This window comes from Apus apus, chromosome 4 (genome assembly GCF_020740795.1).
Source record: "Apus apus isolate bApuApu2 chromosome 4, bApuApu2.pri.cur, whole genome shotgun sequence".
Classification (NCBI taxonomy): Eukaryota; Metazoa; Chordata; class Aves; order Apodiformes; family Apodidae; genus Apus; species Apus apus.
Genome location: NC_067285.1, coordinates 11,966,452 through 11,994,384, shown reverse-complemented (window position 1 = coordinate 11,994,384; position 27,933 = coordinate 11,966,452). Strand labels below are relative to the sequence as shown.

The window sequence follows — 27,933 nt, the reverse complement described above, 5'->3', positions numbered from 1 at the left end:
AGCATTCACACATGGACAGCCATTAAATTACATCTGAGACAATGGTGGTAACTTGATCATCTGCTTAAGCCCTCCAGTGTACTCAGGTGTCAGAGTTTTCCTGCCATTGCTTTTGTGCTTAATATAGAAGTTGTTTGTGAATAAGGCCTTAAAAAATATTTTTTGGAACAGAAAGTAACCTAGAAAACGTAGAGCAAAGTGGTGGTGTTTGCTGAAGATTTCCATGCAGCTCCCATGGCAATTGCATCTGAGTTGTAATGATGATCTGTTATCTGTTTTATCTTCTAGCTTAAATTTCAGACCCATAGGCAACAGAGTAAAGCAGATCTGAATGTGTTTGGGACAGCTACTTTGGACATAACTGTTGATCCTGATGATACCTTAGAGTGATTGTATGTGTTGCTGAAATACATTGAGGTGTGGGTTGGTAAAAATGGTCCTACTTAGCTGTAGCCAAATCAGAGGCGCAGAGCACCTTTCATTCTCTGCAAAGCATTGTGTCCAGCTGCCTCATGAAACATGCTTCAATTTCAACTCTGGCAAAAGATATAGACATAGCAGCAGAAGCCACCTTTTTTTTCAGGTCAATGTCTGCATTACATTGAAATTCCTTCTCGGATATGTCATGTACATTTCAGATCTTTCTCTGTGCTCACTCATAGGCTCTTAGCATGGGTGGGTAGATGAGGACACTGATTTGTGTATGAATTACGACGAGGTGTAGCACTGTGCATAGTGGATGGTGTTGGTAGGTGATACATTCTGGTTCCATGCTGAGGGATTGCAGCTCCTTTTCCTTTTCAGCCTGTAGGCATCCCAGGCAGAACCAGATGTGTCTTGTACCACGGAGCAGTCTCACTAAGGCACTCTCTGTGCTGCTGCACAGGCCAGTGTTCTCTTAGACTCAAGAGACCTGGCTGAGGTTCTTCTGCTGCCTTCCCCACCCTGCTGGAACCCTTGTACTGGATTCCTAATGTGCTGATTTTTGCAGTATACCCAAAGGCCAATTTGCTTGGATTAACACAGGTCCAGTTTAATAAATGTGTCCAGCTGTCTAATAGGTTGAGCAAATGAACCGTAAACTACTTGATTTAATTTAGTTAGTTTCCAGGTCTTGGTGCTTGAATTAAAATTAAGGAGTTGGCAGAAACTTCATGATGGAGGTGAAATAATCCGTGATAATGGAATATCCAGCATACACACATGCACAAAGGAAAAACTGTGATTTTGAAGGCCAGATTGGTTCCTCTTATCTGTCTTTGCACAGAATCATAACCTGTAACCTCCAGTAAGATTGCTAATATCACACAGATTGATATAGGCCCATTCTACTTGTCCAGAACGTGTACATGTCTAACAATATGTTAGCTGGGCCTTCAGAGCTAGCACAGGCTGGCACATTTGCTGACTTGGTCTGTGATTCTTGTGTGATGCAATAGATTTATTTTTTTTTTCCCTGACTGCTTTTCTGTTCATGGATGAGGTGGTAAAAGAAAGGTGACCATTCTGCACGAAGGGAAATGTGTTTGCCAGCCTGGTTCATGCCAGTGGTAATTTTGATTTGGCTATATGACCTCTGTTGTGCAATGCAGGCAAATCGGCAGTCTGAGGGGATAAAGTATGGGAGCTGGAATATGAATGTTTAAGAGTTTTCCCCTGGAAACAAACTGGCAGTGTGGTGAAGGAACAGTAGCAATGGTTTTATCTGTGTGCTTAGACCTCCAAGTGCTTTTGCAATGGAAGCTTGTAACACTATTTCCATGTTAATGGTTTAATCTAAACCAAAAGATTTGTCTGTAGACCAGATGTCAAATCAATGGCACTGTGAGGGCTAGACCTTTGATTTTCAATATGCAAATGTCTTTTCCTGAAAATGGTGCACTTTTCTCATCTAGATGTGTACCATTGTGAGAGTTTCCTGTGCAAAGAAGAGAGCTGTAGTGCTGTCAAGGACAGTTTTGTTGGAGAAGATGCAGATAAAGCCAGCTTTCTCTTCCAGGGCTCTGAGCTGGCTAAATGCAGGTCAGCTTTACTCTGGAAACCATTCAGCCACATTCAGACAGCAGTATCAGCAGGTATTCTGCCTTGCTTTCAGCCCTGTTAGCTCTGATTGCCAGCTTATGGTTGAAGCTGGCTTGCAGGCTCAAAGCATGGGCAGGAGAATGGCAGACACCTTCACTCTGTCTTGAGCAGAGTTGTGGTGAGAGAAATAGATGGATTCGTGCTCATAAGAGCAGGAGCTGGTTCCGAATCTGAACAATATGGGTTGTTTGAAAAAAGCATCTACATCTTTGATTTATATTAAAATACTGGTTTGAGCTGGACTGTGTGTTTTGCACAGCTGATGGAGCAACTGTGCAGATCGTGCATTGTACAGCACTGCGTTCTCCAGGCATCATTCAACAATTTCTGATTATGCATTTCTGAGGCATTTCTGCAATAATGGGTTGCAATTCAGTGAAGAATATTTCAGGAAGCATTTATGGAAGTGCAAGAAACCTTTGCCAGTGGTTTAGTTCTCAGTGAGTGGTGTTTGGGTCACATTTAGGCCTTAGCAGGACATGGGAGCTCAGAGCAGCATTCCTGTATAACAGAGGAAGGATGTCATGGCCTGGTGGATTATTTAGGAGCATGTTGGGATACTGAGTTAATCTCATCCTCATTTTGAAATGACCATCTGTTTTTACCTCTTGCAGCCCCTCATCACCTTGGAGAGCAGCATCTCATACGTCTTTGCCGTGGAGGGGATGAACACTGTCACTGTGCAGGTTTCTGCGGGCAACACCCTCATCCAAGACACCAAGGAGATCGCAGTGCATGGTACCCTCAGCCTTTTGCAATCAGATCTGGGGGTGTTTAGATGTGGAGAACAGTCACTGTTAAACCAAAGTGAACTCCCTAGTGCTTGGAGTAACCTCTGAAGACCAGCTGCAAACAAAGTAGCTCAGATGCGTCATGATCACAAAATACAGTAGTGAATTGGATGGGGCAGCCAGCCAGATCTGTGAGCTCGGCTTTGTGGTAAAGTGGTTGGTGTCTTCTTTGCCAACTGGTCTGTCCGTACATCCTGACTGGGAACTCCCAAAACAAAAACCACTCAGAGCTGCAGCCAGACTGCCTTCCCTCTGCTTCCTAGATGTGGAAAGAAGTACCCATAGTGCCTTATTAGGATGGTCTGAATACAGCTGGTGTTTCTCTTTATACAGTGACCAAATAAATGGGAGGGCTCTGGAGGGGTATGGAAAACAGGGGGCAGAAGTGACTTTGTTGTTATCTCTGCTTACCTTCCATGCAACAGCTGGAGGTTTCAGTGTGCCCGCTGGATTTCTCTGTGGGTAATGTTTGGTATGTTCTTGCCGTATCTGCATGGCATCCAAAAAGCACCCTTTGGCAGACCACAGAGCTTACCCAGTTTGGGGCTTGATAAAGGCTGAGTGGAAGGGCTCTCTCAGCAGTTTTGGCCAGGACTTTGAGATTTCTCCAGAGAAAAATTTCCACCCAGGGCTACTCTTCATTTTCCTTTTCTGGTTATTGGCATCCAGCATTTGAGGGAAAGCTTTTATTTGGATAGCAAGTTTTATTGAGAGACCTGGGCTTCAAATAACATGGATTGCACTGTGTAGTTGAACTATGTGTGTCTTTTTTCAGTGAGTAAATATAAATAAATGTCCTGCTGGTAACTGGAAAGCTGCATGCTCAGATATAACAACCAGCTGAATAGAAATTTATTGATTGCCTAGCTGTGAAATGCAATAGGTTTTAATAATTTCTTAATATAGTTTATTAATACCCAAACTTGCTATTAGCAAATGTAAGTAACCCTCTACTTGATCATTTTGGCCATTGCAAAATGCAGTGTTTACTTCTGCGAAACTTGCATCTTTCCATTAGTTTCTCCTATAAAGCTGAATTAGGAGTATCTGAGAGGGGTCCTTACAGGTGATCTTGATTTTGGTCCTGGTAAGTCCCACAGATTGCTCCTCACTCTCTGTTTTTAAACACCTTGTAAGAAATGTTGCCATTCTCTGTAAAAGATCCAAAGCTTTTGGCTTTGTCAGAAAGAGAAATAGATCCAGTGGAATGTACAAATAGTCCTATGCAGCACCATACTGCAGGCTCACCTGATATAAAGAAGGAGTTCTTCTAGACTCCCAGTCAGGATCAGTTCAAGTCTGAGTACACAAACAAGTGACAACTTTATAAAACATGCACTCTGTTAAATTTATATCCTAATATTTGTCCTGTGTGAAGTTGTCATGGCTGTAGGTAGGAAGGCATGGCTTTCTGGTGTTAGCAGTGGAGGAGATTTATTCAGGGTTTTCTCAGATTTTGATTAGCAGAGCAGAATTTTCTAAAAAAAAAAAAAAATGGACTTGATACTGAGGGTTCAAAAGTCAAAGGCTTTATTATATATCAAGCTCAGGGTTAAGACTGTAGAACTTGAAAGGGTTTCCCTGCTCTCTTTGATGCTTGTCTAATTTAAAAGTATGCCACACCATCTAAAAAGAAGGAACAGTTTTTGCAAAAGATGCAACATAGATGCTGTGCTGGCACGTCCCTGCTATTCTGTGGATCTCCTAATTTATACTCTTGCTAGTTTATCTTGATCTAAAACTGGTACCTTCTTAGAAATGATTAATGGTACTTATTTGAAGTGTCTGGAGATCAGGTACTTCAAGGTGAGGCACAGCACATCTCCAAAACCAGAGAGTATTCTGCCCAGAGAACTTACATCTGAGTGTGATTCCCATCCTGGACCAAATCCACTGTGCACACTTGTAATAAGGATTCCAAGCTTTGTCTCTGGTGACACCAGTGGGTAGAATTGGAATTGGAGAAAAATAAAAATTATTCTTTATTTAAAGTCTAGGAAGTTTTTCTTCCTCCCTGCAATCAGTCAATTAGAAAGTAATTTAAAAGTGTTTCATGAATAGCCAGTGCTTGATTATCCAGTCATTAGCACTACTGGGTTCTGATTTGTTGGGGTATTAACCACTCATGGCTTCCCTCCAGGAGAGCAAACAGATAATACCTGCTTTTGAAAACATTACATACAGTAAGTGTTTGTTCTGCAGAGCACAATGTGTGCAATTGCACAGACCTTCCAAATTTCAGCCAAATGCTGCCTTATTTACTGGTCAGCCTCCTTGTAGGCAGAATCTGTTGAAATTCAGTGGCAAAATTACAAAGCTCAGAGGCATAATGAAGGAAAGGAGCCCTCTCACTGCTCTCATCCTTGCTTCCTTTTCTTCTGGGAAAAGCCACAAGTTGGCATTAGAGCACAATGTCCTCTATGAGAACCTTTATGAGAATTATTTCCTTGCAAACTTTCTGTCCTGCCTACTGTTAGCCTGCCCTTTTTCTTCCTTCAGCCTTTCCTCTCTTCCTTCTTTGAGATAATTTAGTTATGGTCTTCCTGTTGTCTTCTGCACCCTTGGCTGCATCCTGAACACTGCCCTGTGAATCTTCTCATAAACACTGTTTTTCTATTCCAGAGTACTTCCAGTCTCAGCTCCTGTCATTTTCTCCCAACTTGGACTACCATAACCCTGACATCCCTGAATGGAGACAAGACATTGGCAAAGTCATCAAGAGAGCTCTAGCACAGGTGAGCGTCTGTTTCCTCATCCGTGCTAACATGGACTAGGCTGTTATAACATGCCTTTTTTCAATATGTGAGCTTAAAAGAAGGAGAAAGAGCAGCAGTAATGATGCTATCATTTAAAATAGATGAAAAGCTTCTTAATATGCTGGATATTTTTACAGGGGTAAACTATATTGGGAATTTTGTGGAAATGTTATAATTAATTTTATTATTATTTCTGTGGTGCTATTTAGTGCTTAATATCCTTGAAGACTTTACAAATTCTGGATTGTAATAGTATCTTTATTATTCTTATTTTTCCAAATTGATTGTATCTACTGTTTTGTACTCCAAACATTTGGGTGGTGTTCCTGTGTGTTGTTAAACAGCTGATCCACTTTGTCCCAGAACACACTGTTGTATGATAGGTGCATGAGGAAGATATTTTTACCTCTTCCTGACTTGTAATGCAGCTTAAGTGTAGCAACTGGTGGACATTATAAAGCTCTGCTCCCTTTCCAACTGGTGCAAAAAATGAGGATTCAGAGAAAAGATAAACTTACTTTTAAAATACAGGACAAAGAGAGGCTACTGTGGGTGGAAGATACTGAATCTTCCTTTGGGATTAATTAGAATATGTAAACTAGCACTTACATTCTTGCAGAAAAAGGGACTACAGAACAATTTATGATATCAAATAGCCAGGGAGAATCAGGAGATAGATTTAGGCAAGCTTTTGTATTTTTTACTTTCTGCCAAAGATGTATCTTGCTCTTTGTTGCTACAGCTACAGCTGTTCTTGGAAATGGAGGCTGATTATTTTCACAGGGAAAGTACCATCCTGCTCAGCTTTTCTCATCTGCAGCCCACTCAAAATTCACAGTTTATAAGTTTCCTTAATTGTTTTTCTGTTCTGAGAAAACACTGTTTATTTGTTTAAGTTGTTCTCTTTTACTGTATTCAGAGTAAAGTTTGCAGAAAAAAAAAACTAATTCCCTTGTAACTATGAAGAGTTACAGAGAACAGTAGAGATCATGTAGAAGTGCTTGCTTGTGTACCCCTCTTCTGACTGTTTGCAGCCTGTGGTCTATGCTTATGGGACAGATCACCAGGAATGGTCGGCCCCATTGATACATTTCTGTTCAGGAATGAGGCCAAGGAGCTTGAGGTGTGATAGGACCAGCGACCTAGTAGAATTAGCTTCATATAGCAGAGAGTTTCTTAGGGAAGAGAGGCTTCCTGCTCTACTGAGGATGCACAGCTTAGATTTGTGGAGAGAGAGAGAGAGCAGCAGCAGTGGGCCGGTCATGCTGAAGACAATTGTGAGTGTCAGGTGTGGTGATGAGTCTTGGTTCAGCAAACTGAGTACTTCCAAGTGCAGCCTTCCTGATCAGCCCCAGTAGTAAAAAGTCTCCCACTGGAGACATGAAGTTATTTATGTATGGCAAAAATGGATGCCCATAACCTCATATTAGAAGCTCATTTTCTTCATGTGTCCCTGTTAGTGATGCACTTATTGGTGGTTGCTCTGAGACAAATTGTCTGGATCTGACTTTGGGTCATTCTTTTGTAGTGACAAAGACTACACTGAAAATTTGTGTCTGGAAACACGGTAGGTTTGGACTTTGAGTTGAGATCATTGGGTCCAAGGGTGTTGTCAAACCTAGATTCTAGAAATGGAGTGAATCAGTAGAAGAACCTGACCAACTAAATAGGCAGAACATCTAATTAGGACCAGAACACCTACAGTGGAACTGGCAAATAATCTGATGGGAGCACAGTTTCCCCTGGTGAATGGAAACATCAGTAACAGAATAGCAGCTAGTGACCTCCTTTTTACTTCTCTTTTAGGTGACTGGTATCCCTGATGAACAGATCTTGGTAGCTGTATTTCCTGGGCTACCTACTTCTGCTGAGCTCTTCATACTGCCCCATAAAAACACAACAGAAAGGAGGAAAAGCAGTGAGGCTGATCTGGAGCAAGTAAGGAAAGAAGGATTCATGGAATATTCATTCATGTCATACCCTTGTGCAGTGTGGGAAGTGACTTAAATTAAGTGTGGTGGAATTGGATGCATCTGGGACTGTGGCAGTATAATTTATGGCTTTAAACCCAATTATTTTCAGAGGAAAAATGGGCTTTTCTAATACCTCACTGAGAAATTCCACAGACTCCCAGCACTGGTTATTCCTTGATCGGTAGTGTGTCCTTATTACAGTAGTTATGGCCAAAGGAACCTTGAATATCTACTTCTTCTACTTCCTGGAGGAATGCTAATAGACAGAGGCCAAAGTAGCAAGAGAATATATTGAGGTTTACTAAAAATAAATCAGGCTCTTCAGCTTGTCTGTCACTGGAACCAGACCTCTTTTTTTTCAGCAGCAGCGAGTGGTGCAGGCAAACTATATTTGGAAGTTACAATATCCATCCATTGAGATAAATAGGTAATTATAGTGATGAATAGCAACAGTGATAAGCAGGCAAGGGAAGAGCTAGGAACAACAGCCCTAGTCTGCTGAAGCTTTCATGCTAGAATTACCAAGTGATTAAATCAGCTCTATAAAGGCAAAGGAGTGAAGTACTGCTTGAAAGGCTACTTAGCTCTGGCTAATGTTCTTGTATGCAGTGTTTTTACTGTGTGCAAGCTATGCGTGAGCCCATCTCCAAGTAACTCTTGGAGGAGTAACTCTTCTGTGATCAAACATTAAGTAATTCAGAGGTCTGCTGAATTCTGTGGAGGCTCCTGTCACCCACTGAGTAAAGGCAATCCCCACTGAGTAGTACATTTGCCCTAGGAAGCTAGCAAAGCTGGCCTTTTAAATTTATGGTGGTGAGTGTGCAGAAGAGGTGCATTTTGTTGGGGAGTTGGGAAGGCTTTTTAGGGGGATTTTGGAGTGATTTACATCCTGTTGACCCAAAACTTGCCTGAGTTACCCAAGTATTGCCTTGTTGGTCATGTCATCTTGGTTTAGGGGTCAGTAACACATGCCTACTGTAAGGTCTCCCTTGGAGACAACCCCTCTGATTTTGACACAGAGGCATTCAATAGGGCTATCACAATTACCATTGTTGACTTCTATACATTCAAGATTTTCCTTAACATAGGGTGTGACTCCTCCACCTCTTCTCCCTTGTCTGTCATTACAAAACAGCCTATAGCCATCTGTCATGGTATTCCAGTCATGTGAATCATCTCACCGTGTTTCAGTTATTCCTGTGATATCGTAACTATCTGACTGGACACAGAGCTCCAGTTCCTCCTGTTTATTTCCCAGACCGTGTGTGTTTGTATACACACACTTCAGGAGGCTGATGTTTTGGTTCTCATTTTGGGAGACAGCTGAGACACATTTTACACTACTCTGGTTGGTCTGTCTTTTTCCCCAATTAGTTGTAGTGGTGATGGTGGTGTGATCTCTCCAAGGTGCTGGAATAGGTTGCCCAGGGAGGTTGTGGAAGCATTCTTCTTGGAGTGTTGAAGGCCAGGTTTGATGAGGCTTTGTGGAGCCTGGTCTAGTGTGAGGTGTCCCTGATCATAGCCAGGAGCTTGGATCTGATGATCTTTAAGGTCCCTTCCAACCTTAACCTTTCTATGATTCAGTGTGAGTAAAGAAGTTTTACTAGGCTGGACTACCTAATTTCCATCAGCTACTGACAAAAGGCCAAAATGTCAGTGATTCCCAAGTGCATTAGATCAAACTCACAGGACATTGTGGATGGTGAAAACTTCCTTAGTTATTTTCCCTCCTCCCCTACCTCCCTCCAAAAAAGAAAAAAATTTACTAACTTTCTTGGATTGCTTCCAAGGACAGGTATAATAACATACTCTGGGAGACTCAGAAGTCTTGCAGAGAGGCTTGATTGCTATGACACACAGTTCATCTAAAACACACATACATGTTTTTCTTCACTTCCTCAGTCTCTTACTTCTCTTACTTAAGCCAGCAAGAGACATTAGTCACCATTAATAGACTACACTGAATGTTCTTCAAAGCTTGCTGTCTTCTATACAGTAACTACCTGTATCTCTTATTATTTAATCAGGTGGTAGAAATCCTTTTTAATGCTCTCAACCAGAACCTGGTCCAGTTTGAACTGAAGCCTGGTGTTGAAATCATTGTGTATGTTACTCAGTTAACATTAGGTAAGTGTGGAGACAAATGCATAGCTGTGGTTCTCTTGAGGCTTCAGACAACCCCAGGAGAACCAGTTTACATCAGAGCACTTGCAGTTTGGTATGTGCTGCTGGGATACCTAAGATTGTACTGAGACATTGGCTGTGGTAGAAACAGGAAGTGTTAAAAACAGAATCCAGCAGTGCCATCTTCATGCACCAGTTTGTACAAGTATTAAAAGTACTTTTTAAGAGTTCCCTATAGCTTAATTAACGGGTGCATTGACGTTTTTCAAGTGTTTTAGAAAATCAGGTGAATGGTGTTCTATTAAGCCCTCATTGAGCACCTGTGGAATTCAGTGGGAATATTGCTAACTTTCATGGATTTTTGTTCAAATCATTATTGCAAAGGGCTTGTTAATGTTATGACTAGCTAAGAAGCTGTATAGGGGAAAAGTACTCATGAAAAGAAGGTCTAGGCCTCTTACAGGGAATATGTGCCTGAATACTGGCTTCTACAAATTAGAACTTATTTAAATTTCAGTGAAATTTTCTCCATTTTCACAGAGCAATGAATAGTCACTTTAAGCTTCATCACCCTCTTTGCTTTAAAGCACCCTAGAGTGAAGCTGTCAGCTCTTGCTGAGATAGTGATGACTACAGAGGAGATAATGGATTTGTTTTTGCCCTTGCTTTTCATGACTGCCCTTGCAATTATCTGAAATATGGAATCTTGTGCACATGACATTGCTGATAGTCTCTCCAAAAGATTTGGGTTCATGTCCCAGGACAATACACTTCACCTTCTTTTTACATGGGATTCTCAGAGAGCAAAGAGCTGGGATAAACCAAAGCTCATGACCTATGCTACAGGTAATGCCTTTTTGCCTTCAGTCTCTGACTGTTATGTGGAGATGAGATTTGGATATTAACAGGAATAGGCTGGAATGAGTTAATTTGCAACACTGAGAAGGAGATACAAACATCTGCAGTCTCCAGGTTCAGAAACTGGGTTTGTTCTAGTAAGACATTGCAAAGTGTGGATTCACCTTAAAGTGCTCAACTATGGTCAACTATTCTTGCACACCTGTCAGTGGGGCTGCTGCATTTGTTTCATGACCATTCTCATAATATTTTGAGTGAGGTGAAATGACAGTTGTCTTCCATGAGAGACTCTGTAGAAGTACTAGAAGCAGAATACTGGCAGGATCAGACTCTTAGGTGTGAAAATTGGATAATGGAGCCAAAACTGGCTCTATTTGCATGGACTTGTTCCCATATTCTGGGTGATAGAAAAGGAGTATAGAGTAGTAAAAAAAAACAAAACCAAATTCTTATGCAGATTGAGAAATACTCAGCTGCTACTTAGAGTCATTTGCACATCATCACACTCCTGATCCTCAGCACAGTGCTCAGGCCATCAAGATGTTCTGCTCCAGTGAGCTGTGGGAATTAGCTAAATGAGCAAGGTGCAGTAATACACTTTATTTAGCCCACCCAAAATTCCAAAGATGGATGGATCAAATCTCCAAACTATTATAATATAGTCTGTGCTTGGGTCCAGGATTGCTACTTTGAGCTCCTCCATGTTATGAAAACTGACTCAATTAAAAAGTTTGTAAGGCCCAATACAATGATGAACCTTCAGGCTTCTCACAATACCAGATCCTTGTCACATGTAAGACAGATAACTATCCTTGGAATATGGGAGTTGTGCTGTTCATGGATGCTCTGAGGTAGCTTCTCCAAAGGGGAATAGATATGCATTAAGCCACACCTCACAACTTTCATTTCTACCCCACTCCCTGAAGAAGCATGAAAAGAAACATCCCTGAGCGTTAAGACAGGAGTGAAAAGCCATTCAGCTAAGCATGGCTTGCTGTGCCTTTTCACTGGCAGATGTTAGACTGCACTGTCTTGAAAAAGAATCTTGGCTTTTAAAGGACAAGGGGCTCAATTTGTTTCCTATTGGTTGGTCTTGCTGAAAACAGCATGCACCGTGCAGTGGTGATGAAGCAGTTCTGGCAAAGATTGAGTTGAGCTCAACTGTATAGTAATTATGTGTTCCCTAATCATATCTTGTAAATATAATGCTCTGCCTTTCCTCCTGCAGCACCCCTGGTTGATTCCAGCACGGGTCATAGCAGCTCAGCGATGCTGATGTTGTTGTCTGTGGTGTTTGTAGGCTTGGCTGTGTTTTTGATCTACAAATTCAAGAGGTAAGTTGAGAAACTTCGGCGGATGGGAGAAGAAACCAAGTGGTTTACAGGCAATGTAGGCAGAAGAGTGATCGGACTGCAGATGCCGAGCAAGTGCTGTTCCCTATTTCAGCTCTTTCTAAAACCTCTGGCTCAATGGATCAGAAGTGAGGACATGCAACAATTCTTAATGGAAGAAGGACATGAAAAAAACCAAAACCTTTCCTCTAGCTCTCAGTGATGCAGAGGTCCATTAGCAATACATACTCTTCTGATTAATGGTGGTCCCAGCCTGAATACAGAAATGCTGCTTACAGGAAAAGGTTATGGGGAGAGCATGGGCTTGCATGAATTTTTAAATCTACAAATGTATAGAACCAGTACTTTGCTGGTTTACACACAGAGTCCTTATTATGAGTCCATCAAGTTATAGACTCAGCAGACATGTTAAACACTGCTGCCAGAGAGACATTTGTAGAGGAGCTCTAGGTGGAGAAGGAAGGAAAAGGGAAAAGTAAGGAAATAATCCATAAAAAAGGTTGATTTTTTTTCTGGGATATTGAGCATAAAGTAGGTCAATATTACGTGTGTATGTATGGTGAGTAGTAGGGGGGCAATGGGGCAGTCAGTGTGCACGTGTCCTGGGACAGAAGGGCAGGAGCGTGTGTATGCTCGGAGGTGTGCGGTGGGACATTGTGTCCACATCTCTACACACCTCCAGATGTATTCTGGGCACTTAAATCCTATGGGGATGCATTTGTCCTCACTCATCCAATGTCTGCATTCCTTGTGTAGTGCTTATGTCTTCTAGTGATCTGTAAGGCATTTCTGAAAGAGAATGTAGGAGAAAGGGAGAAGATAATGAGGTTTGTTAACTGCTGCTAAACATCCCAAGTATGTCCTGACTTGCTGCTGGTTAAGAACAGAATGCCAAATCAAGCCAATAACACAAATTGTTTGAGGCCAGAACTTCACTGGAAAAATGAAATTTGGCATAGATCTATTGAATCCATGAGAGTTCAGGCAATTTCCAACACTTTCGATCTCTGACATATCAAACAGCAGACAGGCTAGCATAAAGAGATGGCATTTTATATAGTCTCTTTGAACATATTTTCTTTCTCCTGTGTGCTATGAGGAACTGAAAAAATTATCTGAATTTTCTTCATTTTAGTGGTGTGCACTGCCTGGCACACAGGCTTTTTAACGGCATTAGGAAAAACAGTCACCCACCTTTCAACAGGCAACTACACACAGATAATCCTAGCAACCCTGCCATGATGCTCAATGCATTACATTTCAGTAAATACTGAGAGAGCTGGCAATTGCAGCTGATTGTACTTAGCTGGTTGCTGCTCTCTGAGCTGGGTGCACAGGGTCTGCACAACTTCTCATTTAAAAGAGCAGGACCAGAGCATTTAGGTTTACAGCTGGGGGAGCTTTTGGGGACAGAATAGGAAGGCAGTGGCCTGAGATTTGTGTTAGCTTTAAACTGGTGTTGGAATTAGTAAATGCTAATGGCAAATTCAGAGCTGAACATCACTGTGGTGCTTTTCACCATGTTGAGAGCTGATGTTTTGCATCACTGCCAGTGCTGCATTTGTGAGATTGTTCTCAGTTTAATTGGTCTGATTAATCAGTGACATACCAAGGATCCCTGTGTTACACAATACAACTTTTCATTTCTCTTTTCTGTGCAGGAAAATCCCTTGGATTAACATCTATGCCCAAGTCCAGCATGACAAGGAGCAGGAAATGATTGGCTCTGTCAGCCAAAGTGAAAATGCCCCCAAAATCACTCTGAGTGAGTTCACAGACCCTGAGGAGCTGATGGACAAAGAGCTGGACACACGAGTGATGGGTGAGAGACAGCCCTTGGCTGGAGCTTGTTTCAGTCTGGGTGAGGATATTGGTCAGTGAGGTATTAGGAGATGTGCAAGCAGGGCCTGATGCACTGAAGTAGGGGGGGAAAAAAAATAAAAAATCTCTGCAACATAGTAACAGGGAGTTTTTCTTCCAGTTTTTCAGCTTTTCTCACAGTGTTACATGACAAGGGTTGAAACTTGGAAAGAGCAATAGGTGTGTAGGAGTTGGAAATGGCTGTGGCTCACACCTATCCCTGCCCTCCTGTGGAGGGGTCCCAAATTCCCTGAACCCTCAGAAGAATCATTTGAGCCAACCTTGCACTGTTGGTGTGCTATCATTACAAGTGAACAGATCCCTAATAGCTTAATAAGCTTGCAATACCTTAATGAGTAACAAGTTTTCTGCATGCTTATTGCCAACACAAAATAGGATGTGTTAGTTTAAACAACCTTTTTCTATCTTTACACTTACACAAGCATGTCCTAAGAAGGAGTGAGAGACAATGTAGACCAAACTGTTGAAGCCACTGCACTGACTTTGTTCTCCATGTTCTTCTCCACAGGAAGTATCTCAACAATTGCCAACAGTGAAAGCACAAAGGAAATCCCCAACTGCACTAGTGTTTAATACTGAGAATCCACTTGGTCTACAACATTTCTGACTTTTTATTTGTAATTATTATTGTTATAATTATGATGATGATGATGATGAAAAAAGAAAGAGTTATATGTCATTATTATCATTTGGGAGGGGATGGGATGGGCTTTTTCTGTTTACCAGGGCTGCATTCATAAATAGCAGGGATTCTTCTTATTTAGGAAATACTCATCAGATTAGAAAGAAAAGGCAAAGAACGAGTCAAGTGTGAAATGGGATTTGAAGGCCAGCTTTCTGTTAAAGGCAGAATGGGAAATAAGTATTAAAATCCAACAGGTAGGTCTAGTACCTTAGGCAACATGTGGTAGGTAAGTGGTCCCTTTTCAGCCCTTTATAAAACAGGTAATAAATAAGCTACTTTGTCCTGCCCAAGTGCTCAGACTGGGTTGTTGGACCAGGCTCTGCAACGTGCCAACAGCCCTTGCTTTCCGGTGACATGCATGTCTCAGCTTTTTGCAGGATCTTGCCTCTTCTAATTTGTTTAATTTCAGTCACCCTCTGGCACCGTTGACTTCTGAGAATTGAAAAAGAAAAATCAGAGTAAACACACAAGTCAGTGTTCCTTGGACTGTAGATTGGCTGGAGGGGACAGCACCACAAGCAGTGAAGGAGCATTCCAGAGTTTATGAATGCAGCCCAAACCCCGTGCATGTGAATAGCGAGGATGCCCAAGGCCTACTGTAGATAATTACAATGTACATAGCTTTTTATTTCTTGGGAAATAATTTAATGTTTAGTAAAAGGAGATATGTTTAAAACAAAACCTAAACCACATGCACACATGCTTGCACACACACGCACATGCACACACACACACACACGGGCGCTCTTGTACACACCAGCCACCCAGGGACCCTGGGGAGCATTTGAGTCACGCGTTGGTTCCAAGTGTGTTCCACTTGTCTGTCATATTTCAATCTGACACTGCTGTCTATAAACAGCATAGTTTATTTCTCTGTGTATAACTGCAAGCCTTTTTTTTAATATATATATATATATTCACAAGCCATGGTCCTCATGGGAGACTTCAACCACCCTGACATCTGTTGGAAGAACTCCGCTAAACGGAAACAATCCAGGAGGTTCCTAGAGTGCAAGGATGATAACTTCCTTTTCCAAGGAACCAACAAGGAGAGGTGCTATGCTGGATCTTGTCCCTACCAACAAAGAAGGGCTGGTGAGGGATGCTGAGCTCAAGGGCAGCCTAGGTTGTAGTGACCACAAAATGGTGGAGTTTAAGATCCTTAGGGCAGCAAGGAGGGCTCACAGCAAGGAGGGCTCACAGCAAGCTTACTGCCCTTGACTTCAGAAGACCAGATTTCAGCCTCTTCAGGGATCTGCGCAAGGGAATGTCTTGGAATAACATCCTGGAGAGTAGAGGGGCCTATGAAAGCTGGCTGATGTTTAAGGATCACCTAAGCCCAAGAGTGTTGCATCCCAACTAAGAGGAAGTCAAGTAGAAACTCCAAGAGGCTGGCGTGGACGAGTAAGCAGCTCCTAGAAAAGCTCAAAGTGAAAAAGGAAGCATACAGGGGGTGGAAGATTGGGCAGGTATCCTGGGAGGCTTACAGAGAGGTTGTCTGAGCAGCTAGGGATCAGGTTAGGAGAGCCAAATCCCTGCTAGAATTAAATATCACCAGGGATATTAAGAACAATAAGAAAAGCTTCTTTAGGTATGTTGGGGAGAAAAGGACATCCAAGGAGAGTGTAGGCCCTCTCCTGAAGGAAATGGGTGAGGTAGCAACACAGGATATTGAGAAGGCTGAGGTCCTCAATGACTTCTTTGCTTCAGTCTTCTCTGGCAAGTGCTCCAACCTCAACACAAAGGCCAGATAAGGTGAAAGCAGGGACTGGGAGAGTGAATTACTTCCCACTGTAGGAGCAGAGCAGGTTCGTGACCATATAAAGAACCTGAAGGTGCATAAATCTATGGGACCTGATGGGATTCACCCACGGGTCCTGAGGGTCCTGGCAGATGAAATTGCTAAGCTTCTGTCCATCATATTTGAGAGGTCAGGGCAGTCTGGTGAGGTTCCCACTGATTGGAACATAGGCCCTATTTTTAAAGGAGGACCCAGGGAACTACAGGCTGGTCAGTCTCACCTCTGTGCCTAGCAAGGTCATGGAGCAGATCCTCCTGGAAAGTCTGCTAAGGTACATAGAAAATAAAGAGGTGAATGGTGACAGCCAGCATGGCTTCCCTAAGGGCAAGTCATGCCTATATATACATATAGCATCATTTGCTATGATGGAGCAGAAAAAGTTATTAGCAGGACAGACAATGAGACTCCCATAAATATTTTAATGATGTTCATCTTCTGTTCACCTCTGTCACTGTTGTTGACTTCTCAGAAGGATGTTTTTGACATCCATTAGGGAGAATGAGGAAAACAAATGCAAAGTTATTACCATCTCAGTGTGGGTGAATATCAGTGTGCTCGCAGTACCCAGTATGACCTCAACAGTGTGCCAGGTTGCAGTAGCTTTGTTCCCAGTGAGATGTCATGCTTTTAGCAGTTAAGCTGGTGAAGTAAAGTGCTATTCAGGATGTGTAAGAGCAGGAAATGTTGGCTGAACATGATGCATGCAATTAGGGACTGCTTTTTGGAGAGGGGGATGCAGGGCCAGACCTGCATAACTGAGCTAGGAGAGGTGGTTCTTGTGAGTGCTGCAGAATGGCTGCTTCCCGTTTTGGATAGAAATGCTATCAGAGTATTTTCTGCATGATGGTGTGGTGCTTTCAAATTAGAACTGGGATTTTAATGAAGAAAAGATAGTGAAAAAGCTCTTTAGGAGTCCTCTAGCACAGTGAGTTGAGGATAGGCCCTATGAGTGGTACAGTGTTGGAGCAGGAGGTTGACTTAGCAGTGAGTTTCTTTTATCCATTTTTCTTGAGTTTATGATGTTAAAAATGGACCTTATTCTGCAGAGTATTGAGTTATAAGACCCAGCAGGACTGGAAGCAAGACTGGAGGCACATTTGGGCGGATGGTCTAGGTGCTTGTGTGGTAACAGGAAACAGAAATGAGGCAAGATGACAATGGTTGTTGCCTTTTTTTAGGATCTGGATGCAGGACTCCCCATCATCTTTAAATATATCTGGACTGAAATGAGGAGATGGCTAGAATTGGAGTGTTACTTGCTACCTCTCTGCATTACAACATGCCAGTTGTCTACAAACCAGCCTCAGCTACATGTGTTCACTCTGTTAGTGGGCTGGAATCTCTCAAAGGTTATAATCCTGAGGGGTCAATAGGTAGAGAGAAAAGTGGTCACACACAGTTTTGCATAAAAACTCAGGAGGTATATCAAGATTAAAATTGTAAAACTAAACAGTAAGGAAATAACTGTTTTGTGTGGAATACTAAAGCTAAATATTGTTGATTTGTCTGCTCCTCTATTTCAGCCAGGCTTGTGGGCCTTTTCTGTTGATTTAAAAATAATTCTTTTGTTTCCTCACTTACTTTTCTGCTCTGCTTCCTAATACAAGCTGGAGAGGGATGGCTGTGCTGTGCTACTTAACCTTCAGTTTCCATCCATCACATCTGCATAAACTGTTGCATTACTCTCTGTTCTACTGAAACACCAAAGTGGTTTTATAGTAATGGCCCAGTCTGGTGCTAACCCTGTTAGCACAAGGCTGTAGCTTCCCATTTGGGTGTAGACAAGAGGGATGTACATAAACAATGATCCTGTGGACCCTGAGATAAACTGTGGGCTGATCTCAGTCTTTGCTGATCCTTAGGATTTGAGGGACTGATTTTGTGCTGCTGCAGACTGAATGTGAAATATTCATTATTTTCCATATTAACTTATTTTATTAACCAGGAAACAAAGTGAAAATATTCATTGTTTGGAGTTTTCTAGACTTATCACAGGATTGATCTCCTGTTGATTTAAAAGAAAGGCAGGAGATTATACTTTCCACAGTTTCTTTTTCACAGTTTTTTACATAATTTTTTTACATTTTTTCCCTTTGCACTCTTAGAGATGGCTGCTAAAACTCTCGTAACAGATGGGAGGAAACAAGGAGGAAATTTGAGAGTAAGCTGCTGAAAAAAATGTAAACATTTTCACTTCTCAAAAAGAAATTTAATCTCAATGAAGGCAGAGAAGTTTCTGAATAATACAGTTAATTTTTTGAGAAACATCTGTCCAGAAAGCTATTTTCAATCCAAAGCTACCCTAAAGGCACTACAAAGCAAACAAAATCCATGGAACCAAAATTCAATTTAAAAAAACAAAACAAACCTGCCTGATTCTTCAATTGGTTCAGACTTTGTGCTCCTGGAGACTTAGTGTCAGCCCTGCCTCTCAGGGTGGTTTGTCACACAGCTGCCTGGACCAGAGTGTGCTCCATGCATGTTTGGATGTGAATGGGATCCCATTTCCCAGATCGTACCTCTTGCATTAGGGCACAACCATGGTTGAAAAAAGCTTGTGGTCATGACTGAAAGCTGCTCCTTTAGGATACCAGCAGGGTAACTGCTGCATTACAGTGGGATACCCAGCACTATATTAATTGGATCTCTGTAAGGTTTGGATTGGGCAACCAGCACTAGCTGTCTTTTTTTGGAAGGTACTGAGCTGCAGCATTGGCACAGAGTGAAGCTTTGGTCACTTTTACTTGTGTGTATCATGCTGGGAAATAACATCTTGGGGATGCCATTGGGGTTTCTTTCTCCTTCAAGTTTTACTCCTGAGGAAAATGTGATGGAAATCCTTGAAGCTGCAAAAGATTATTTACCTGAGTAAGAAGGGAAAGAGCCAGTGCCATGAATAGAACGTAGATAGCTCCCATACTGCAGTTGTGCATAAAGAGGAAAAGAGAGAGCAAGAGACTGGATCAGTGCCCTCTATCACTGCCAGCCTTCCCCCCGTGATGGATTCTGTTGTATTAGCTGTAACTTAGGAATAATGGATGAGATCTGGAGACTAGATGCAGCTTTTGGCTCTGTATAGCTGTCAGTCAGATGCAAGAAGCCAACATATCCTCTACTTAGTTTAACCTGCGCTTGAGAAGTCCAACAGTAAGCCCAGAAGGATCAGAGATGGGGCTGGAGCAACTGGGGACTGCAGAGTTTTTCAGTTACAGTTGCCATCAAGAGGAGCATGTGCAGGAGAGCAGGTGCATTTTCTTCTAGACTAGGTTTTGGGTTTAGGGATGTGCAAAGATGTGCTGTTCTCCTCCCTTTCCCTTCAGTCAGTTCCCACACACATTCCAGGTCTGACAAACCAAACCAGAATCCTCACATCCTCACACTTCTGCTCATGTCAGATAGTGCATTAAATTCAAAACACCACCATGGCTTTAAAGGATTAAATGAGACAGACAATTGCAATACCTGTATTAAACACAGTAATACAAATGCATGAGTCACATATATACATATATATATATATACTGTTCTTGGTTTTATTGTTCCATTTGAATATTTCTACTGTAAAAAAAGGCAGTGGTTTTGAAATTGTTGAAAATAAATGTATTTTTGTACATCAGAGTTACCCCTGGCTGCTTTTTCAGTCCTTGTTCTTCTTACATTTCCTCGTGGTGAAATCTGCTGTGTCTTCCCTGAAGGACCCTTGCCATACCTGGCCCTCCAACCTTACCTGTCATTCAGAGTCATGCAAAGCACATGGAGGTTGAGGCAAGAAATTATTTTTGGAGTAAGAAGGAGGGGTAGGTTTTTGTCTTTTGTCTTAAAAAAGTCCTGCCTTACAACATTTCTCTGCTCAGCCTCCCTTTATTAAAAGCCGTGTGAGCATTTTTGCTGCATTATGATAGTCTCATGGTTGTGCTGAACACCCCTCTATCCTGGGATGTGATGCTGCCCAGGAAAAGTGCATCACAACTGCTTCTGGAGACAGCTCATCACTGTCTTGTTTTGGTCTTTATCGTGGTGTTCAACAGCACCCTTATGACCCAAGGCTGTCATGCCAGGTGTGGGACACCTGTGGTATGGGGGAGGAAAGTACTGACTAGGCCATTTTAGGTGTTAATATTGAAAATCATTGGGCTTTGGGCTTGCTGACTAATGGTGCTTTTGTGAGCCTCGTGCAGGGAGAGCCTTTCATTGCTTGTGTAACGGGAGCACCTAGAGGGCCTTGGTGAGAACACAGCTCCCTTGTGCCCACCACTGAACACACCAAATTGTGGTGATGTGGGTGATGGAGGGCACCAGTGCAAGGAGGCTTGGCTGGGGCTGGCTGCTTCCTCACCCACATGATGCAGTGCAGGACAGAGATGGGGGAAGGTGAATGGCTGAATGAGCCAAGGCTTTGTCTTCACACTCTTTGGGGCACTGGGCTGGGTTCTTCTGCTTTAAGGCAGAATCTGAGAGGCCCCTGATAGACCTTTTGAACTGTTCTGGAATGTGAGTGTCCTTCTAAAATTATCAGCCTGCAGAGGCTTCTACTCACTGCTGCTGCTTGCCAAGAGTGTGCCCAGCCTTGCCAAGGTGGCAGAGAAGCCTCTTTGCCTTGGTTCAGTCCAGGTTTTGGTGCAACCAGAAATACAAGTTCTCATGTCTGAGTGAATCAGCCTAAGAGAGGAGACCTTGTGCTCCATGTGCCTCTCTGTGAATGTTGCTGCCAACTTCTAGTCCTTGTTCTAGGGACAAATGAGACATTTTGCATCCAGAACTCACGGCATCATGCACTTCAGTGGGGTCAAGCAGTGCTTAACTGGATTTGCCTTCTGCCCAGGTCTTCCTTGGCCCTGTCCCCAGCGAAGCACTCCGGTTATTAAGCACTATCAAAGCACTACTGCATTACTGGCATATTATTGTGATACATCACTTGAGTGCTGGCCTGCTGTCATATATCATGGTGCTACATCAGAGGACTGACAGGTGACAGGAACCCCAGATCCCTTTTCCAGGCTTTATGGTCTGGTTTGTTGTTTTTTCTCTTAAGACAGCAAGCAAAGGCAAATAAAGCAGCTTTGGGCTGCTGCCCTGAAGCTTTCAAAGCCTTTAAATATATTTATCTATACATCTTCCCCTTGACCCTGTAACATTAATTAAACAAGTCTGCTGATGTTTCTATGTGAGCCCATAGAGATGGGTGTATTTTGGGTCATAGAGGAGGGAATGATTGCTCACTGTGAACTGTTTCACAAGACTGGGATATGTAAGTGTGTTTGAGCAGATGAGAAAGATTTGTCTTTGCAAAACAAAACAAAAGTTTGTTCCTGATTTTCAGAGGATTTTTTATTAGGTCTCTTTTTATTTGTAATGCAGTTGTGCAGCTAAGGTAGATGGTAGTTGTAGTGTTTGTTGTTGGGATTTTACCCAACATAGAATGACAGATCATAGAATCACAGAATGGTTTAGGTTGGAAGAAACCTTAAAGATCATTTAAGTTCCAACCCCCTGCATGGGCAGGATCACCTTCCACCAGGTTAGACCAGGTTCCTTAAAGTCCCATCCAGCCTGGCCTTGAAGACTTTCAGGTATGGGGCATCCACAACTTCCCTATGCAACCTGTCAGTGTCTCATCACCTTCCTAGTAAAGAATTTCTTCCTAATATCTAATCTCTCCTTTTTCCGCTTAAAACAATTACCCTTCATCCTCTCACTACACACCCTTGTAAAATGCTCCTCCCCAGCTTTCCTGGAGCCCCTTCAGATACTGGAAGGCTACTATAAGGTCTCCCTGGAGCCTTCTCTTCTCCAGGCTTAACAGCTCCAACTCTCCCAGCCTGTCTTCATAGCAGAGGTGCTCTAGCCCTCTGATCATCTTCATGGCCCTCCTCTGGACTTGCTCCACCAGCTCTATGTCCTTCTTATGCTGGAGTCTCAGAACTGTACACAGTACTCCAGATGGGGTCTCACAAGAGTGGAGTGGAGTGGGAGAATCACCTCCCTCAACCTGGTTGTGCTTCTAAATAACAATACAAATAATAATACAAATGGATTTGCTTTGCCACTGCTTTATGCTAGATCTACCTGTGCAGGCCCACTGACATCAGTGAGTTTATTCTTGATTTATGCCAGACTGAGCTCACACATTAAGAGGAGTTACACGCCTACTTCAAGGACAGAATAAATTTTTTTAATGCCTCACTGTGAATTTCAAACTGTTTTCAGGCCAAAATTTAGGGGAGATTGTAATACTAGTAATAATAATAATAAAAAAACCTGTAAAGGGACATAATGAGGGTGAAGGAGGAGCATGTTTATTAAATGAAACAGAAATGTTACAGTGATGCATGCTTTCAAGGATCCTGTGCTGGCTACATGAACCTGGAAGGCAAAAAGGAAAGAAGTACTGGAAACCAGATGCGAGGAAGAACAGAGGTGGACCAGAAGAGCTGAGAACCTGTGGCTGACCAGCATAAAACGGTGAGAGAAACATGGATGTTTGATCATTTAATAGTTTCAGCATGGGGAATTTATAATCTCAGCCTTGATAAACTGAATCAACAGGAGATGTAGCACATTCGGTATTTATAAGATGGGGTCATCTCTGCTCTCACCTTCTGAGGTTCAGCCTTGAAAATCAAGTTTTAAGCAGCTGAAGGCCCAGTGTTAAACACTGAGGTTCCTTGTTAGAACAGTGGTGGGTGAGGGATGGTTCAGGCAGGAGTTGCAGGCCATTTTCAGAGCTTGACTCAGGGTTGCATGGAATTGTATTCAAGGGATTGGATGGATCCTGTGAAAAATAAATGGCTCCTGATGCAGCATTTAGGGAAAACAGGCCTGAAAAGATGGGTGAAGAAAAGGCAGGAAGACGGGATTATGAAATGCTGTGCAATATTTATGTGTATAGGACTCACTTCTCTTTTGTTGATATTATTTGGACTGTATGCTGGGTGAGGTAATGAGTTTAAATAATTTCCTAAGATGGGAGGCAAGGATAAGCTTTTACAGGGAGCCGTTTAAATGGGCCATCAAGAAGTGACTAAGGCGATTGCTTGGGCAAAGACAAGGGATGTTGCTACCTGGCCTTTTCAAAATTAACATCCCATGAAGAGACTCTCAGGGAAACCAGGGAAATTAGAAGTGGTTTAAGGAGGAGAAGGGGTGTTGAAAATTAGACAATCTGTCAGCCAAGATAAGGTCAGGTCAACTGGGCAGCACCTCTTGTTGCTAGATCATCTGGAAATGTTTGGCTGCACTTACAATGTCCCAACACACACATACTCCATCATTTCAAAGTGGTTCTGGATCCCCTTAAGAGTCCAAAAGAACAGGGAAGGACTGAGCCATAACAGACCACTGGGATGCTCAGGGACAGACAGTGCTGCAGCAGAAGGAGAAATGTTTCTGGTACTTCAAGAGCTCTGCTTCACAGTATGCATGTGCTAAAGTGTCTAATGCTTTTTGTAGGCAAGTTTGGGAGTCTAAATCCATTTGCAGCTCTGGACGTCACTGCCTAATAATATTGCCTCCACTTGGAATAATCTGATATATTGTTAGGAATACCTGTGAGAATGTGTTTTTAATCTTTTTTTTGCCCTTGAAATGTTCCTGTTAGTTCCACTCTACAGGCTGCTAGAGATCTGAACCCTGTTATAAGATGCCGAGGGACTTTCCTCCTCTGTTTTTGTATAAAACTTCCCTTAATTTTGCAGTTTATGCAGCAAAGTTTCAGCATAAGCTTCAATCCCATCCCTCCCCCCCTCCACCCTGTCCCTCCATTCACCCACTGCATTTTGGAACTGTGAACAATTAACAATGTGAACAATTTACAATATGAACAATTTGTCCATTTCTAAAAGGAAAAGTCACAGAAAGGACACACACGTGCATTCCTGTGGCTTTGGTCCAGGACAGCCTGGAAATATTTTTTTCCATCAGTGGGCACATTGATTGTAGGTCTTTTGTTAGCTCCCATGGACCCTGGGGCACACCCCTAATCCTTTTGAACACTCACATGAGCCCCACAACCCTTACACCTTGCCAACAGAAAAGAATTCAAATACTGCTGTGAATTATTTATTCATTCAAGGTATTTTCATCAGTCTACAAACATTAACAGATCCTGTGCAGTAGGAGGGAATTTATCTAGTTTATTTATTTATCTGTTCCATCAAGGAATTTTTGGAAAAAATTATTTTGAGACTAAGGTGTGAAGACAATGTGAGGTCTAAGCAAATGAGGACAAACTGCTAGGCTGAGAACCAAGCTTCTGTATGTCAGTCTGGTGGAAGTTTCCAGGCTTAGGAACTCCTGAGTCAGTCCAAGGCTGCTCCTCAGGTGCCCTTTACATGGTCCATGGGGATGGAAGGCAAGATGGAACTGAAGAAAAGGCTTAGTTCCTCAAAAGAATAATAAAAAAGGCTATTTGGACTTACTTAAAGCATTAACCTAAAGCCAGGCATTAGTTTCCAGCTCCAGCTAAGGTGAATCTCTGCAGGCAGTTAAGCTCCAACATGTTTGAGTCTAAGTTTCTGGCTGTAGCTGCTCCACACTAACAATCTGCAAACTGGACTGAACCTTTCCTAAAGATCAACTGGCTTGCAGCAGGACTTCTGACTGCGAGGAATTCTAAAAGAGACGCTTGGGTCAGTGGACTAGAAGGTGTTGAAGGTAGAAGTGAGTGGGAAAGACTTCAAAAGGGAGTGGAGAGGTCACTCTGAGCCCAGGATGGTGGCAGGCTTTTTGTTTTGTTGGTTACATTTTATGTTTTTTGGTTTCTTTGGGGACTTTTTGTGTGGTAAAACCCTGACTCTAATTTTTAAATCAGAATTAATAGCTAGTCAGGAACGTTGACTTCAGAAATTATTATTATGTTTCAGCAGATGTTCAACCAGTCCGATTATTTAATTAACTTCATGCTCCTTAACCTCATAAATCTGTGAAAGCTGTGACAAGGAAAAAGAAAACTAATTAATGATAATAAATCAATACCCTAGACCTTTTTAATACAGTCTAAAAAGCTGGAATCAAAGCACCATTTAAAAGTTTGGGGAGCAAACAATGTATTTGTCTGGGGTCCAAATCTCACTTGAGCACAGTTTTGAGGGAAAATGCTCAGGATTCTCAGCACAGCATCCTTGGGAAGTGGAAAGGGACTTTGTGTGTGGGGAGCTGGTTCAGCACTAGAGAGACCTGCAGACAGTCCCCAGCTCTGCCACGGATTTAAAATGTGACTTTCAGAAGCTCTGCATGCTTGTTTACCTGTCCTGCTTAGACAGTGGGAATGTCTGAAGCAGAGTCTGGCCCTTACTACGACCAGGTATCTGCATGCACAGAAAGTTTGCAGCATGTCTACATGTATGGAGATGGTTCCTTTGGGAACTTCAGGGAGAGAAGTGACAGTAATAAACAGCAGCATAAGAGCAAGGAGACAGTCATATTCTGGCCTTTTTGTATTCTTTCTCTTCCACTGGGTCTTAGGAAAAAATTAGATAGGTTTACATAGCTATTATATTAATTATATACTATAATTATGTTATTATTATATTATGTTATATTATAGATAAGTGATGATAGGATAGCATGCAGTTATCCACTTCACCCTCAGCATGTCTGTAAGAGCAGGGCTTTATTTCTATGTGCAGTATTTTAAAGTGTGTTGCACTCCATTTCAATAAAATGCTTTGTTGACAGACTTCTGCCCCTCCAGAGACTGGCTTCAAATAAGACATGGTTTATAGAGGAAAAATTCCATTCAGTAATGCCATTTTTTGTAATCTTAATTTTTCCTTCCAGCAATTTTAGTAAAAGTGTCTCATGATATGCCTGCCCTCCATAAACCAGATAAATCAAAGGGGACATAAAACTGGACGTGGCATGAATGGATCTGCTCCAGAAGCTTCTGAAGGTCAGTTTCGACTTTGCTCTGAGCTCTGTGCAGTGGGATTTAGGTCAAGCATGGACAATTTGGTTGTCCCTCTGAGATCTACAATTAAGTGTTTTCTCCCTGTGTGCACCAGCCATTGCTCTGGACTTTGTTATGCTGATTGCAGTAAACAGGGCTGTTGCTCCTGCTGTTAGTGCCAGGGTAGGAACTAGCATCACCTATTGAGTTTGTCTGTTTTTTTACTATCTAATGATTTCCAATGGTTGTGTTATGGTTTGGGGTATTTTTTTTTGTTGTTGACTGCTTCCTTTTATACCCAGCATCACTATCTGTTTTGCTGCCTCCCTTACTTTCTGAATGGCATCATATTCCTGCTCAGAAATCCTCACCTATGCAGCCAGTTTAGTGAGGCAGTGAAATCCACTGTTGTTAATTCAAAGGTGCAGCAGAGGAGAAAACTGAGTTTGAAAATGGCCATATTTTGCTTGTTTGCGTGACTATCACAAAATTTAGGTTGAAAAAGCTCCAGGCAATGTGACCTCCCTCCTACCGAGGGTTGAAAACCAGCACCTGCTCCATCTGCCTGCAGCTCAGTGACACCCTTCTGCTGAAAGCATCTTTTTCAAGCCAGGCTTTGACATAACCTGCGCAGAAATGGGCAAGACTCTCAGCTAATACTCCATTTTTTCTTGTTTCTCCTCCTATCCTGTGGGAAAACAAACAACTTATGTTTACACTTTTTGCCTTTGTTGCCTTTCTTTGGAAACTATGATACCATTATATATGTTTTTCTCAGCATTTTTTACCAGGAACAGAATTAAGAATGGATTTGCAAAGGAAGAAAATGTTTGGAACCATGACATTTTATTTTATGAGAAATACCTCCCAGGTAAAAGGAGACATTTTTCTTGGATAAATTTCACTATTTCTGCAGAGCATGAACAGGTACGCTGAGGTTTTACATGGTAATCCATCATTAATAGCTTTATTACTGCCAGTAACCAAATAATCTTCTGATTTCTAGCAGTTAGAAAGAACCTATAAAATATCTTCTAGTGCAATCAGGAAGGCTCCTTTTAGAAACTCTTCTTTTAGAACTCAAATGCCCTTTAAAAATATAAGGTTTTTTTTCCTTTCCTCTTAATTTCTTGAAGTTTTTGGGTTTTCTTTTAAATGAAGAATATGACAGGGATTAAAATGAAAAAGGATCTGGAATCATTTTGACTGAGAGGAAAGAAATATTTGTACATTATTCATCGTACTCTTGGTTATTAATCAAAAGTTTCATTCTTCAACTAAAATCTTTTCCTTATCTTAAAGCCACTGACATGAATATATATCACCGAGTTAAAAAGATTGAATTACACTTCTCCCGCTGCTGCTAAGATTCATGAAAGCTGAAAGCCCAGCCTAGTCCCTAGGTGTAGTGAGCCAGTGCATTTTATGATTTTAGGAGAACAACGTTAACAGGGTTTGTCTCTTCATTGTGATACGGAGATGATTGAAAATATGCTGCTGTATCGCTTGATAAAAGACCTTTGCCAAAAAGCAGAGCAGCTTTGTCATTTGAGAACATTACCCATGGGCCTTAAGAGACCTACTTGACAGCAAAATCAAGCAGATTTTTCTTTTAAAAGCAGTATGTTCTCCATGGCCATTGTCAAGCAACTTGAACAAGAGAAAAGAAGGAGCTGAGATGTGATCCATAACATCTTCCCTGAGTACTGTCTTGCCCCGTCAGTACCAGGGGAATAAGTGACAT

At 42.0% G+C, this 27,933-nt stretch overlaps 1 protein-coding gene across 1 annotated transcript in view; it reads left to right on the top strand.

The window, feature by feature from the left end:
* The window catches only part of SORCS3 (sortilin related VPS10 domain containing receptor 3), a 279,339-nt gene extending 259,418 nt beyond the window's left edge, over positions 1–19,921 (top strand). The window contains exons 21-27 of the mRNA XM_051619113.1: positions 2,697–2,820; positions 5,496–5,608; positions 7,436–7,567; positions 9,630–9,729; positions 11,813–11,918; positions 13,598–13,758; positions 14,326–19,921. Of these exons, the coding sequence (XP_051475073.1) occupies positions 2,697–2,820; positions 5,496–5,608; positions 7,436–7,567; positions 9,630–9,729; positions 11,813–11,918; positions 13,598–13,758; positions 14,326–14,390 (801 nt within the window). The 3' untranslated portion in view covers positions 14,391–19,921. The remainder of the gene's footprint in view (positions 1–2,696; positions 2,821–5,495; positions 5,609–7,435; positions 7,568–9,629; positions 9,730–11,812; positions 11,919–13,597; positions 13,759–14,325) is intronic.
* Positions 19,922–27,933: the final 8,012 nt, after the last annotated feature.